Raw genomic sequence first — 16,344 nt, 5'->3', positions numbered from 1 at the left:
ATATATAGGATGGATAAACAACAAGGTCCTATTGTATAGCACTGGGAACTATACTCAATATCCTGTGATAAACCATAATGGAAAGGAATATGAAAAAGAATATGTGTATAACTGAATCAACTTGCTGTACAGCAGAAATTAACAACATTGTAAATCAACTATACTTCAATAAAATAAAGAATTTGAAGGATTTTTGAAACAACAACAACAAGAGAGTCCAGCATTCATGTAAATCGGGGACTCAGGGCCACCACAGAACACTTCAGTGAGAGTGACACAGCACCTACCAAAGAGCTTAGCAAAGGTCTAGACTGTGCTTGGATGACTCACCCTGGTTTACCAGCATGAAAGACCAAAAGCATGTAAAATGGCAGGTCACCACCGTAACTAGAGCAGATAGATCTCACATCTATTTTAGGAATCTGGAGTTTTGGCGTGAACAGGGATTTCAGAGTTTCAAAAACACGCCCTGCCTCTTCTTCTTGGTGTACTCATCGGTAAGATCTAGAGCAGCTATATCCAAACCTTTTTTGGGGGGAAACATGTTTGTTCATACTTATGAAAAAATGAGTATTTATTTATAAATTGGATACATGTACAGTTCTCTTGATATATTATATCCATTATAAAACTTAGGCAATAGAAATTTTTTGAGGAGGTGATAAAAGTAAAATCCCAATAGAAATCTGGATAGTTATTTCCTCCACCCCAGTGGGCCATTGTATAAATGCAGGGTCTGGAAGCCATGGCTCTAGGGCCTCCAATTCTCCATCAGCCAAACCAAGAGAAAAGCTGCACCGCTCTGCAGATGGCATTGGACATGCACCCCAGTGGACACACCCAACATCCAGCCTTGTGCCAACTGACCAGAGCCTCTTTTCTGAACCCTGCCCGTACCGCCCGAGACACCTCCCTGAAAGAGTGGAACTAGCCTACACTGCCCAACACTTTCTTTCACATAACTGGCACAGGGTCTTAACAACAGAGGTGGGAGGAAGGGAGATTCTGTGAGCTCCTGCCTCAGTGTAAGCCTGGGTATCACAAAGAACATTTACTTAACACTCACTACCAACCCACTAACAGAAGCAGCAGAAAATAGGACGCCGTGCTGACTGTGGAATCCAGAAAATGATAGCCTCTGCTTTCTAATGACAATGGTTTAGCAATATCTTCACTTTTCCTCTCCTGCGGTTTCTTAGGGATGTGGTGGGAATGTTTTCTTGCCCAAGGGCCAAAGCAGAATGTCTTCCCTGTCACAGACCACACTCCGGCTGTCACAGCTGCTCATATGCTGACACCCTCGCCTGGCTCACATCCTAACCTTCAAGGACCGTGACCAGATTACTTCATGGGGCACTTGACTGACATATATTTTTTTTATCCCAGCTGAATCCTTTAAAGCAACTGATTATTAATACTCAGGTGTGGCAGCCAAGTGCCAACTTGAGCCGGAGCAGTGATTTGGGAAGCTCAGAACTGAGTTGTTCTCACTAATAAGACAAAGATTCTCAACACAGACTATGAGTAATTAGAACTAGGCCCGGAGTGAGCCATTCCTTATTTAACAAATTCAGCTTTAAAATGAGAACATGATTCCCAGAGGGGAGAAAGCCTTCCTGCATGAAGGCTGTTTGCCCTGCAACCCAGGTCTACTAGGAATTCTGTTTGGTGTGGCACATGCGTCCACAGCCTCACCACCACTGGTGCCCAGGGAAGGTGATGCTCCTGGTGGACTGGAAGTCTCTGAGGAGTCACAGGGTCCTGGCAGGCTGTGACTGAAGGCCAAACGCTCAAACCCTGCCCCAAATATGCAGCAGCTCTTCTCACTGAATCACAGAGGTTCCCCATGTTTATATAGGATAAGGTGTCTCTTTTGAGAATTCATTTGTTGTCATTGAAAACTAAGTGTAGTTCCGTAGTTAATGGTTCTGTTTTCGCAAGAAGAAGTTGAACTGTTTTAGATAAATTTGACAAACAGGACCAGATCCCAACCCCGGTACTCACCCAGCTCCGTGACTTTGGGCAAACAGTCTCCTCTCTCTGAGCTTTCTCATTTGTAGAATCCAGAGGGGGGTGTGCTACATCATGGATCAGCAAACGTTCTCTCTAAAGGCCCAGATAGTACATTTGAGGCTTTGTGGGCCAAGAGGTAAAATCAAGGATACTATGTAGGTACTGATATAATCATTTAAAATGTAACCGTTAGCTCCTGGGCCAGAAAAAAAAAGAGGCAGTGGGCCACCGGCCAGTTTGCCAACCCTTGTGCTAGAACATCCTTAACATTCCCTCTAACTCCCAAAAGCTCTGAAAAATATTCCTGTCCCCAGGTTTGCATACTTATTGCGAAAGACCTCAAACCATAGTCCTGGAATTTGACCTTGACGTTAAGCAAAAGAACTGAAGACTTTAGAGCTAGAAAGCATTTGAGTGGTGCTCAAGTCCTATCTTCTTGTCTCAGAGACGAGGAATATGATGCTCCCAAAGGTGGATGATCTGAGACCAGAGTTTGTGTTTCCCCACTGGTGCAAGGCGTTAATGCAGAAACAGAGCAGCTACCCAAAGCACTGCTGTGTTTATGCTGAGGAATACGATATTTCTTAAAATGAACAATTTATCACATTTAGCCAACTACAGAACTGAAATGATGCACATGTTGGCATCGTATGATGTAAAATACCAAATCCATGTAAGATAAAAACACTTAAACTGCATCAGGAGCAAGGCATTTAGCTTCCTTCCAGCACTGTAAATGCTTCAAATTACAAAGCTCTCTTTCAAGTATGTTAAGTCATCAGTAAATACCAGAAACCAAAGTTCCAAAGATGACACCAACTCCAAAGAAAAGCACCAAAGGGGAAGGTGAAAGCTTTGAGGAGCTTCCAAATACGAATTTGCAGAGCTCACTCAGGAGGCCTTTATCTCTTTCCCTACGTTGCTCTTGGCATCTCCTACCCTAGAGGAGTTGCCGACCCAAACTTCCCGAATTCAATAAATGTGATAAAGAATTCTGAATTTTGGCTCTGCTAATCCGAGACTGCAGCTATAAATAAAACCAGAAGCTGGCTTCTGCTCTGCGGAGGCTCCTAGCTCCTGTGGAAGCAGGTTCGGCTGCTGTATGCCTATCAGCAGTGGGAGACCGAGGGTGCCATTAACTGGAAAATTTGGGAGAGCCCAAATCTGAGCAATGCCAAAAAGATGCTTAAAACAGCACTTTGTGTGAGTTCTTTCTAATTCAGGATATTAACCCATTTGTCCACATTCGTATTAAATATGCTCCCAATTCATGGTTTGACCTACAGTTCAATTTATCAGGTTTTCATGCACTCACGTTTTCAACATTAAGCAAACAAAGCAGGAATTAAAAAAATTTTACACTCAAGATGATGGAAATGGCCTTAAAGCACATAGGGACAAAAATTATTAACATCGACTGGCTCCAGCAGGTAGGACAATCTGGAAGGTGGTCTTTTTCTCCTTGTTTATGCTTTTTTATTCTCTCTAGATTTTCTAGAAGATGATAAATTAGTTTTATAATGAGAAAATACAAACAAATAGCCACCCCAAACCCAATGGCAGGGACAAGAGTAATTAGAGCTGGTGCTAACGGTCTGCTGTCACCAGGTAGCAGTAACCACAGGGGAAAGGTGGTCCCACAGGATTTAGAAACAGCTCCTACTGTTTGATGAAACATAACATAAAAGAAATTTCAAAAAGACCAGTGTGTCACTCCCAACGCATATCCTGACATACCCTAAGCCAAAAGGAAGAAATTACTTGGCACATGGGGGAAAATGGCGTGGAAGAGAGACTCTGACACCCTGAGAAGAGGGTAAATCTGTTTGAGCCCTGGCCATGGAACTCTACAAAGGAAGAAAAGAGGGAGAAAAGTTTTCCTATCAGATAACCAGGGAGGAGACCAGACTCACTGGAGTCAGTGTAACCATGGCAGCCGTGGGCTGTTAGAGATTCCAACAGTGATAGGATTGGAACAACTGTGTAGGGTATGAAAGGCTCTGCCTGCTATGGTACAGAAAAACCTGCACATGGAGACCACAGTTGGCCCTGCGGGTCACCTGTTAAGTGTTAGGGTGGAGCAGGGTGGGGTCACAAGTGTGGCATGCTTGACGGATGAGAACTATACACTTTTTATATGCTCAAAATGCCTTCACAGGTTCACATACAGACTTTCTAGAATTTCAGTGACACCAACTTAAGTCACCTATGGTTAGAGCAGACACTGTAAATGACCCTTAAAACACCCCCACCGCCCCCTACCCACCCCACACAGAGCCACATCCATGACACACACATGCAGTCGCATACACACGCACGCACGCACGCACACATACACACTTACAGGGACAGTGCGGAAGTGCGGCTCGGGAGAGTTAGTTTTACTGCCCTACTTAATTCCCATCTATTCATTGATATAGACATTTTCTCAATCGCATACAAATGCAGCTTTAAGCCACCCTCAAACCAATCACACTGCCATCCCCAAGACACTCCTTTATGGAAATTTTGGTGTCTCCATTGTGCTCTTGTTTTGCCAGCAGGAGGGTGTCAAACGTTTTCAACTCTTATTTAGTTGTGTCTACCAAGGAGAAGAAAGCATGGTTTCCTGCCTGTTTAATCATGCCAGCTCGTACCATCACTCTGGTGGACGAGAGTGACCTTCACCGGGCGTTGGTAATTGCCGGCTACCAAGTCTCACGTGATACATTCCATTCCCCTTCTCTACCATAATCTTTTTTCCTTAACGAAAAATACACTCTACTAATAAAACATGCAAGCATTTTGCTGTATACTCTGTGAACCCTACTCCATTTTGCATGTGAATATATTCAGATTAATCACTCCTGAAAATGTCATTTTCACCCGGAACAATTTCCACTCTCAATATTTTCTTCTCCGGAAATTTTCATAAACTTGAAGTGGCACTTTTCAAATGGTTTGCTATTCACATCTAAAGCTTTCCACAGCACTAACCTACTCGGATCCTGTAGCTGAGCAACTTTGGGGTAACGTTGAAAACTTTCTCACTGCTTAGTGGTGCCTAGGAACTGATTTTGTTTTTTCTCTACAGACACAGCCAACCTCAGAGATAATCCTCCAGCTGTCGTTTGGGTGAACGGGGTTACGCGTTCTCTCCCAGAATGCCCCTGAGCTCATCTGGGCAATCGTGCTCTCTCCAGCTGTCTTTGAGAATCTTGAAGTTCCAGGAAGAATAGAAAGAGATTGTCAGACAAATGGGTGGTCGGAACCACCGAGAGTCATGACGGCAGCAGAGATGTCACCACCATGGTACCCACGCGAGACAAGGCACCAGGACCTTCCCATGACCTCCAGGAGATGGTGCCTCCAAGGGTCAGGGTTAAGGTCCTTCTTTCTTCTCCCAATCTGATTTTTTAAAAATTCCTAATCAGACAACTCTTTTAACAGGGCTCAGACTGCCAACCTTCACCTGTTTATGGATCCAATTTCAAAATGTGTGATTTGAATCCCCCAAACAAGAATCGGAGCCACTGTATAGAGATGAGGAATAATGACGTCAAAGGTAAGCAGAGATGTCTAAGTCTCCTCCACTCTGTGTCTGAAGCTCAGTGAAGTATCTAACTCTTCCAAAGTTTCCAATATCTAAATGAAATCATTTTTGCCATCGCCTCTCTGATGTTGACATGTCACTGGAACCTTCCTGTGTCTCAGAACAGTCTCATTTCCAAAGAGGTTAAGGTCTTTTCCCTCTCAAGTTCTTGCAGACAAGGGCAGCACCTGGACAGGAATCCACAGGCACCTTACATGTGTCAACAACTCTGCTGCTTACTAGCTAGAGCCCACTGCCTTCTCCCCATCCCACCTTCTGCCTCAGCTCAACCCTCGTTTAATCTAGTCTCTGGGCTATTGCAGTGGCTCTTGTGGGGTCTCTGTGCTTCCAACACAGTAATTCTCAGGCAGTTGTTTTGTTCCCAAGGGTATCTGGCAATACCTGGAGACGTTTTTGGTTGTCCAGACTGGTTGGGTACTACTCGATAGAAGCCAGGGATGCTGCTAAACATCCTACAAAGCACAAGCCAGCCCCCGACAAAGAATTATCCAGCTCAACGGTCAACAATGCTGAGACTGAAAAACTGCTCTAGCCATACCCATCTCTAACCTGTCCTCTGCCCACACACAAGAGATACAAAACACAATTCCAATCAGGTCCATGCTTGAAATCCTCCAGTGCCTTCCAACTGCCCTTGGGTTAAAGTCTAAACTCTCCAGCAATTTGGGTGAGGCCCATCACAATCTGGTCCTTCCCTAACTTTCTGCCTCACCTTTCATTCTTCCCCGATCCCTCTTCCCTGGAAGCCACACAAGCATCCAATGCAAGTTGACTAGACCACCCACAACTCCCTCTGCCTGTCAGTCTCATCCATTCATTCCTGTGCCCCCAACTTTATGCCATATACTCTGATAAGACTGAAAGGGAACAAGAGGCTCTCCAGGCAGCTTGAGGCACTAGTATCTCGTGAGGCACACAGAAAAGTAAGCATGCAACCCAGTCAGCAGAGGTAGAACCTACTCTTCACCTCTGTGATCCCACTGCTGTCTCCCCAACAGGCTGTGAGTCTCCAGGGAAAAGAGAGTATCTTCATCTTCATAGGGCCACAGCAACTTCCACAGCTAAGTATGGTCTACTTAGTTGTATACCACATCTTTGCCAGAGCTGTTGTATTACGGAGTGAAATTCTAATTTCTTCACTTTGGTTCTTGATCAGACACAAAAAAATGCAATATCAGAATACAAGGGTGAAACGAAATTCATCACACTGCATCGGCCCATCCACGAAAGTGGAGACATCTTTGTTGCAAGCTATATTCTCTGCCTCTCTTCTCTTCATATACCAGAGACATATAGACCTATTAAATAATCTATTTATCCCTATAGAATGTTTAAATCCCATTACCTGATACTCAAAGATAAGACACATGAAGCAGAATTTGACTCTAAAATAGTAACTGAGATGTAAGGGTATCAAGAACGTAGCTATGTTGACTATGGGAATCATAACTTTGAATTTCATGGTCCCTAAGAAGATTTTGCTCTCTTTTCTAGACTGGGAAGTTCTTTCTATATACTGGACATTTAACAATACTGTCGTTTCTACTTCTCTTCCTTTAAAATTGATTCTATATCCTGCAAGTTGCTATGATTTGCCTGAGTTTCAAAACCCACAAAGATGTTCCATAAGGGGACAGTTCTCCTAGAAAAGAGAATTTTATTAGATAGTTATAGAGCTATTTTGGACATTTAAACAGAGAAACCTATCAGTTTGACTTTACAGCTGGTGAAAGAATTAAAGATTCATATTTTAAATAACTGGAAAAATTGAAAATGTAGCTCATGGATTCCTATCATATATTATGGAAATTTTATTTTTTATTGCAGTTAATTATAATGCCTAAGTCTCTTGTCCACACAGCTGTCATGTTAATGACAAGGTTAGTATTTAGAAATGGAACCTCATTATAGAAAATGGAGCAAAACAGAAGTTTCTATTAATTGAAAGGAATGAAGGGTCCGGGGAAAGCTTGCCCAGGCTCCCCTTCACATCTAGGGTGCTCACAAGGCATCAGTGACCTGGCTTCCATATTCCCCATGGTAACTGGTCTTCCAAGTTTTATTCCCATCTAGGCTTCCATCTCTGCAGACAAGGCAAAGTCACAGTCCTAAGCTTGGGTTATCTATTTTCCCCTCCTCTTCTCCATTAGCCATATCCTCCTTCATTCAAACTTGGGTTAATCCTGACCTCCAGAAAAAATGATTTCCACTCAAACCAACTTCCAGACATATGGGAGGAAGCCCAGAAAATCACTAGTGATCAGAAACAAAAGCTGCTTTCATTGCACTTTGAGGAACATACAAAAACAGAGAAGGTGCTGAAAAATGTAGACAGGCAACATGGACCCAGGGACCCCTGGGCTAAGGAGTTTAATTTAGCATGGAGCTTACGGAGTTGGTTGTTGAGACAGAGCATAAAGGCGACTATCACAAGATCGTTCTGGTTATCATCACCCTGTGGCTGAGCTGGGGATAAAGGTGTCTCCTGAGACCCCATCCTTCGTGTCTTGCACATTTTCCTTCCACCCATGAAATTTATGGCATCCCATTGCCCAGTCCTCCTTCCAACCATTCAAGTTTCCTTTCACGGAAAGATCTACTAAAACCCCTTATGCTTCAGTGTGAATCAGCTGCTGCGACCTCTCCCAAGGATATGTGCATCCCAAGCCATATTCTTATTATGGGCTGAAGAGTTTTCCCCTATGGAAGGGATTCTTGACTTAAAGCTGCAGGTAAAGGCGATCTCTCGGGGACACAGTGACCCGCCTTCTTGAAACTGCCCAGTATCCAGATTTTAAATGATGAAACTAAAATCACAGAAATTTAAGGAAAGCATGTTATGTTTGGGTTCAAGGTTCCAATAATTGTATTTTATGTGAATTTTTTAAAATTTACTTTGAAATTAATGAGAGTGGTATTTGCCTCACCAGGTATATGCGGTAAGCAGTGTGGTAAGATTCTTCCCTGAAGGAAAGCCCTTAAAAGCAAAAAAAGAAGCCTAGAAGCACACATATAATAGCCTTTACAAATATAACAACTTTGGGGCTAAAATGGACCATATATATTTTAGCTTGTATCAAAACTTTCAGACAAGGTCCTGTGGAAAAGGGAATTCTTATTAAGGGACACAGAAATAGTAAGGCAGAAAGGGGATGACCAGCGTAGAGATATTTGTGGAGAATTCGTTACAACCACTAATTTAATCGTGATTATAGTCAAAAACATCACCATCTAATAGAATTTTCTGTAATGATGGGAATGTTCTTGGTCTGAGCTGTCCAAGATGGTAGCCATTAGCCACCTGTGGCTGTTGAGCATTGGAAATCTAGCTAATGTGGCTGAGGAGCTGAATTTTTATTAACTTAAAATTAATTTTAAATAGCTACACATGGCTAATGGCTACCATATTGGATAGTATGGGTCTAACACCACTACTGCTTTAACTTATAATTTTAGGAATGCTTTGTACCAGTGAACTCTCTCCAGGAGAAACTGATAGAACGCTCAATATAATGCAGTCTTCCAGCTCTGAAGAGTTTATTTACTAAGAACACAGTTTATGAGTCACTCTGACCCCTACCCCAACCTATTACCCAAGGTACCCAGGGTTGGTGCCTCCCTCATTCCCCCAGGGTAAGCCTGCAATGCCAGGCTCTGGAAGGAAGTGTACTTACCCTCACCCAGTGGAAGTTCCTCTTCCTGCTCACTGGGGGACGGCCGCAGGGGCTGCAGGGGCTCCATGTTAATGATGAGTTGTTTGTTCAAGGAGTGGGAACTGCGGCTCTGAGTAATGCTGGTTCTGAAAACAGACACAAGCCGGAGGGAACTGGTTTCAACTGGGAACACTGGCCCTTCCATCTCAGTTGGCTACGCGAGCTGGGAACTGCCCCTAGACTCACACAGTGCATTAGGCCAGTGATAAAGATGGCATAGCACTTAAGACACATAGCCCTTGTTATCCTTAAGGTCTTGATACGTGGTATAATGTCCATGTGTTCTAATGCAACACAGTGAACGAAAACGTATTTCTCCACATGTCATCAGACTTGGACATGCTATGTGACAAGACAAGGCATTGAGAAAAGACATGGGCGACAAAGATACACAAGAGGCAGGTATCACTGAACTACATATGCAGAAAAGTGAATGAAGGGCATGGCTCAAAGTAATTTAACAACCACCAAACAAACACAAAAACAAAAAAACTCTGCCAGGCAGATGCCACAGGCTTTCCATAGCCATGAGCTGGATGTCCAACATTTAATATCGATGCTTAATATTCCCATTCAAATTCACACCCCACTCACGAACCAAACACAGAACCCAGCTCCACTTTCTCCTTCTGAAAGGAGCACACGAATGTCAGTAGCTCAACGGGCAGTAGATGGCAAGGAAAGGTGTCTCGTCAAGGCTACTGGCTGATAGCCAGGAAGCCCATTTACAATGTCTGCCCTGACAGACAGGGATGTGGGGTACCTCTGGTGGGTGTTTCAGCACCCTTCCCATTCCCATGTCTCCTGTCAAAACCCAAACCAACCCATCCTTCAAAGATGATGTCAAATGTCGCCTTCTTCTTGAAGCCCTCCTGGATTGCCTTCACAACGAGCTCCCTCTCCCCCTTCCTTCTCACACTTCTGTCCCGTCTTTCACAACCTGTCACATTTGTCACCTTTGTTGCCCTGTAATTACTGGGGTACTAATCAGCCCCACCTTGATAAAGCAACTTAAGGGCAGAGACTGACCTATCCATTCTCATGTGCCTTATAGCACCTCCCTTGGCATCTTGTTAAGGGGTGTTCAGTTTGAAACTGAAGTAAACTTGGCATTAAGTTGCCATTTCAGACTGTCACAGGTGTTCTCCAGGCCAGTTGATGGGACCGCCTTACAGCCCAGGCATTTCTGTTGGGCATAGGAGCTGGACAGGGAAGAAGCTGTTAGCATCTAGAGTTAAAATCACCGCCCCCCACCCCGACTGGAAAGGAAATTTATAAGGACTTGCTTAACCATGAAGTTCTTTTCTTCATTATTTCATTCTACAAGCATTTATTTTGCAGCTGGTATGTATGTATTGTTCTGGGAAATCATGGCCCTCACCTTAAATAACTTACTCTCTAGAACCATGACTTTCAAACTTTTTTGACCAAGACTCACATTAAAAACTACATTTGATATCATATCTCTGTGTATACACACACACACACACACACACACACACACAAGTGCACACACAGCTAAAGAGAATGCTTCATGCAACAATAGTAACTCTTGCTATGTGTGAGCCACTATGTTTTACTTTCCATTCTATTTAATTTCATTTAAAGTGCTGGTCTTGACCACTATTTTCACTTCATGACTCATTAATGTGCTACAGCCACAGCTGGAAAAGCACACATCTCATGGAAGAGACTGACTGACGGCCGAGGTCCTAGAGGAGCACCAGAGAGGGGCATGTGATCCTGCTGTGAGTGAGGGAGAGCCAGGAAAGACCTCCCAGGGAAGGTGATGTCAGCGGTAAGTCCTGGCAGGGGTGGTGGGTTTACAGGGAAAGAAGTGGAGGTGGGGATTCCTTGCAGGGGGAAGAAAGGAAGGAAGGAATAACAAGGGGGGATTAAAATTCACCATGAGCAATGACTTCTTTTATTGTGAAGGGTTCTCATTTGTCTGAGCTTTTCATGGGATTTCCATTAGCCCTGTGACCTTCATGACTGTGATCCTAGTTCTGCAAAGCACATGTTGCCATGTCTGTGTGGACTATGTAGTTTTCTGACCTCCGAAAAGCTCATTTTCCATTGTTCCCCTCCCCCAGAAATTACTATGTATATCACAGCAGGGAGGGACCCTTAGCGAGCCTTTATGGAGGCTCTTTTGGCTCCCTGTCAGGTGAGGGTCCGTGCTGGGTTCCCCCACTCTCGGAGTCCAGGCACCAGCCGACTCGGCCAAAATGCCTGACCCGCTTTGCAGCCCACTCACGTGCACTCCTGGCCTAGAACAGTTTCTGAGTGAAACTGCCGTTAAGGATTCTACTGAGTAGAAAGGTTTCCTTCGGCAACTGCAGGTATATTCTAAGACTGGCTTCAAGAAATGGTGGCATAAAATCGAGCAACAAATACGAGGCTAGTGGAGTTACCGCAACCACTCTTTGGAATGAAAGGAAGTGCTGCTGGCCTGTGAGTAAAAACTCCATCTGAAGAGACTTCAATGTGAACGTGTCTGTCAGGTTCTAGCTTCCCATTTTTGGATGAGAGATAATAATATCACCACCTCACATTTTTATGGTACTTTATAATTTTAATACCCTTTATTTTAATGGCCATAACAAAACCTAGAAGTCGGGGAAAGATGTAAGAATCTCATTTTCTAGATGAACAAACTGATGATCCGAGAAGTTAAGTGACTTACGCAAGACAGAGCAACACAGCCAAGCTTAGACCCATTCATGACTCCTAGATGGGTGCTCCTTTCAGGTACAAGTGCTGTTTCTGGGTATCCCTTGGTGGTGGCTCTATGCCCAGGAGGCTTAAAGAGCCGACCCTGAACTCTCAGAGCTACAGCCCTCCGCCTCACTGGGCCTTGGAATGGGCAGGGGATTCTCACCAAGTAGCCAGCCGATAGGGTTCCACTTGGGGATCCTGTCATCAGCAAAGTTCAATGAGCTAACACGAGAGTGAGCTGCTTCTCTTTTTGAAAAAAAGAAAAACCCCAAGACAGTGTTCTTAGTCTGTGTGTGTTTCTCTGTGTCACACACATCTCAGCAGGAGTAGGAGTCCATGAACTGGCTATTCTTTGACGAGGAGAATCTCAAGTTAGAGGAGAGATAACTGAAGTCTTACCATCACCATTCTAGACTAGCAGGCCTCTCTGAGCACTGCCAGATAAAGAGAGCTCATTGCTATACTCTCACTTTTGACAGCCACATCAAAGAAAGTCAAAACAATTCGAAAATACAATAATTGTGTAAGAGAAACATTTCCTACCATGCAACCAGCTATTGGGAAGGAACAAGAAGTTGCTACTGTAAGTGGCACACATCACTGTGGCTCTGACCACAGTGCTGCCTCTTGGGAGGGCGAGGTCCCCAGGGCAGCACCACGGACAGATCTCAAGTCTCAGAAAATTACAGATGTGAAGCTGTCATCTCACACGCCTGGTGCATACATTCATTCAGCAAATATCTACTGACCTCCTACTATAGCCAAGCACTGTGTTAATTGATGGGTAAGATGGAGATAACCAAGATAGGCACAAGCTTTGTCCTCCCAGAGCTTACTCTGTATTATTACTTTAAACAAATTCTTCCTTGTAATGTCAGAGATTTGAGAGATACTGCCAAAGAACTGAGGACCAGAGAGGCATCCAGAGGGTGTGAACTCAATAGGCTTTCACAAACAGGTAAAAGCGGGTAGAGGAAGAGCAAGAAAGAACATGTGAACCGGTGTCAAACGGGCCTATAGAGCCTTGTTTGCAGTAATATCCTGGGAGATTTTAGAAAATTCCAGAAAAGAAAAACTATAAATTGATGGATGCTTCATTTCCCATCCGCTCTGGTGGTTCAGTCCACTCCAGGAAAAGATTTTCACTAGGGCCAATCTGCTCCCTTCAACCCCTCCCCCAGCAGTTATCTAGAGCCTGGCTATTCAAGGTGCAAACCATGAACTAGCCACATGGCCATCATCTGGGAGAGCATTAGAAATGCCAGATTCATGAATCAGGATCTGATTTTAACAGGATCCCCAGGTGATCCCTGTTCAAGCTACAGTTTGAGAAGCCTTGACCTAGGAAGCCTTATTTCCCATAAATTGTGCAAACATAAATTTAAAAGAGAAGTATTTTAAAAAATTCTTCTCTGATCTCATTAACATATTTGGAATATGTCTCTCTGAAAGTATATTGGGATTTTTGGGTGTGTGTGTGGTACGCGGGCCTCTCACTGTCATGGCCTCTCCCATTGCAGAGCACAGGCTCCAGACACGCAGGCTCAGCGGCCATGGCTCATGGGCCCAGCTGCTCCACGGCATGTGGGATCTTCCCGGACCGGGGCACGAACCCGTGTCCCCTGCATCGGCAGGCGGACTCTCAACCACTGCGCCACCAGGGAAGCCCCCTGAAAGTATATTGCTAAAAACATTTTCCTACTTTGTGTTTGTGCCATCAAGGGGACTCCCCAGAATCAAGTATTTTTTTTTAATTTTAAGATCAAACACTCAAGCTTCAAGCTGGAAGAATAAAACCAAGCTGAGCTCCTGGGGTAGGTCTGCCCCCCAGCTTCTAGGAGAATGCAGAGGCTTTCGGGGTGGCAGATGCAACACAGAAAAGAGGATATAGGACTCAGGAGCAGGATGCTGGAGTTCTAGGCTTAGTTCTGCCACCAAAATATTTATGACCTCAGATAAATCATTTAACTTCTCTGAGACTCAAGTTCCCTTACCTGTAAAATAGAATCATTAAACTGAGTCATCCCTGAGGTCATTCTAGACCAAAGATTCTGGAAACATTTAAATGATATGTTCAATGATTTCTTCTTTCTTGTTTCTGCTGCACTGAGTAACCACAATTTGAGGCAGAGGAGGGGTTATAAAAAGACTATTAAAAGATGACTATTGCCATCAACAGGTAGTAAGCTCTAAGACTTTCACAGGTATTGCACCAAGGTGTCCCAGCCAAGGCGCTCCAAATTCCCTTGCCCCCAGTTTTCTCCTGCTTCTCAAAGCAGGAGACACTGCTTTGCAGACTTGTATGTGACAGCTTTCCACTGGGTCACCCAAAGCCAGGGATGAATTATTCTCTGTACACATCTGCACAAGATTCCATGCCGACTGAAGTCCTGCTCCCCTGTGTGGGAGCCCACGCTGGGTTGCTCCACTGTCTGGATGCCCAGACTGGCTGGCTTAGCTGAACTTCTGAGAGACCAAGGCCTCCTCCTGCCTGATAGCCCCAAGGACAAGGTGAGAGGTACCCTGTTCACTGGGTCACCTTGGAGATAGAGGAGACTGGGCATATCTGAGCATAGGAAGACTCCAAGTTCAAAGATGGGGAAGGAGGGACCGGTGCCCACCACTGTGTGGGAACTTCCTAAAGAATATATCTTATGATGATCTTGCCTTCAGAAGGGGGAACATCAGGATAAGAATGTTCTGCTTTAGATATTCAGCATGTTTGAAGTTTAAGATGTACAATGATTTGTGTAAACTGTGGTGGTAAGAAGTACAACATGATCAAGAGAATATTTCATTCCTAAGAATTACATATATTTCCATGTTAATGTAGAAGCGTACCCTTGACCCACTAATGACTAAGTTCGTCATTCCTCTAAGTGGCTTTTGGGACTAAAGGGCCCAATGAGAGATAAGTACCCCACCCCCTCGTGTGAAATAGCCTAGAAGGAGTTGGGCCAATGGGAACTGGCCACGTCTGATGAACAGAGGCCGGAAGAGAGAGCAGTTCTAAGAGGACACGACAATGGACTCAGCCAGGAGATAACCCAGCCACCCGTGCCTCACACACTTCCTGCTTGTTCACGTGACCCTCCAGGCTGAATCAGGGCAGTGACTCCACACAGAGCAAGTAACTCAGAATGGAGCCCAGCCAAATCTGTCTGAGTGAGATATGGGGGATGGTGAGAAGTGCCACGCCAGGAATCAGGGCCTGAAAACGGTATAGGGCCAGGTAGCTGGTGTCCTTACTCTCCTTCTTGTTAGAGTGGATTTGGCAAAGCCAGCCTTTAAATCCTTCTGTCCACCCCAGAAATCTCCCGGCGCCTTGGGGACCACCCCACTCACCTGTGCACCTCTGGAGGCTCCCTCTGGATTTTGGAGCTTGCCTCCACCACCTCTTTGGCAACTTTGCCACTGCAAAAGACAGAAACACAGTGTCTGTGCACAGACACTCAGAATGGAAGGGGAGGGGTGCGCACACTTTTTTTTGTTTTTGTTTACTTCACAGTGGTCTGACCCAGCTCTAGGAATCCGTGCCTTCTCCTCCTCCACAAGGGAACATGACTATAGAGTTTAAGGGGTCCTGTGGGCATAAGAAATGAGTGGAGTGGAAAGGGAGGACCCAAACGGGTACAGGCCAAAGTGCACTGATTTATAAGTACCATATTCCAACGCAAATGGCTGCCCCAACCCAGCCCCATCATCAAAATGGAAGCATGGGTACCCACCTATATCGAAATCTGCTTCCTTTAAAAAATATCTTGCTGCTTGACACAGTCTTGATCTGACTGGATTTTGCATACCTGTAAGAGAAAGCAGAGGAGAGGTGGCAGTGACACTGGAAAGTCCAAGCAGAACATGCCACAGAGTGTGGTAATCGGATATTTTGACCACCAAGAAAGAAATACATTTTACTGTATGACTCAGCGCGCGTGCGTCCACACACACACACACACACACACACACACACACACACACACACACACCTGAAAGAAAAGTTACTTTCACCATGTGTATTGCAATCTGATCTTTTCTATGCGATCTTTTCTCCTTCTTTTATATGCTGCTGATGACCCACACATTTGGTCTCGTAATCTATTACTGGGTCACGACCTGCAAAAAGGACCAGGTAATATTGAGGATCAGAGGAATTCTTTCCCAGTTCCTGCTTGAGCTATACGGAGAGGGTGGGCTGGGTCACAGGGCATCATTAAATTCCTTGCTGGACGGACCTTCTTGCCTGTACCTGTACCAGCGCTGCAGCAGAAAACAGCTTCCTGGTGACACAGGTCACTCACCGTGTCACAC

At 44.7% G+C, this 16,344-nt stretch overlaps 1 protein-coding gene across 2 annotated transcripts in view; it reads right to left on the bottom strand.

Annotated features, from left to right (window-relative positions):
* Positions 1-16,344, bottom strand: part of FRMD3 (FERM domain containing 3) — a 307,607-nt gene that overhangs the window by 45,118 nt on the left and 246,145 nt on the right. For both annotated transcript variants that reach the window (XM_065878625.1, XM_065878624.1), the window contains 3 exons: positions 15,765-15,839; positions 15,382-15,450; positions 9,280-9,404 (listed from right to left, as the gene is read on the bottom strand). In XM_065878625.1, coding sequence (XP_065734697.1) covers positions 9,280-9,404; positions 15,382-15,450; positions 15,765-15,839 — 269 coding nt within the window. The remainder of the gene's footprint in view (positions 1-9,279; positions 9,405-15,381; positions 15,451-15,764; positions 15,840-16,344) is intronic.

This window comes from Phocoena phocoena, chromosome 6 (genome assembly GCF_963924675.1).
Source record: "Phocoena phocoena chromosome 6, mPhoPho1.1, whole genome shotgun sequence".
Classification (NCBI taxonomy): domain Eukaryota; kingdom Metazoa; phylum Chordata; class Mammalia; order Artiodactyla; family Phocoenidae; genus Phocoena; species Phocoena phocoena.
This window is presented reverse-complemented; position numbering and strand designations above follow the sequence as displayed.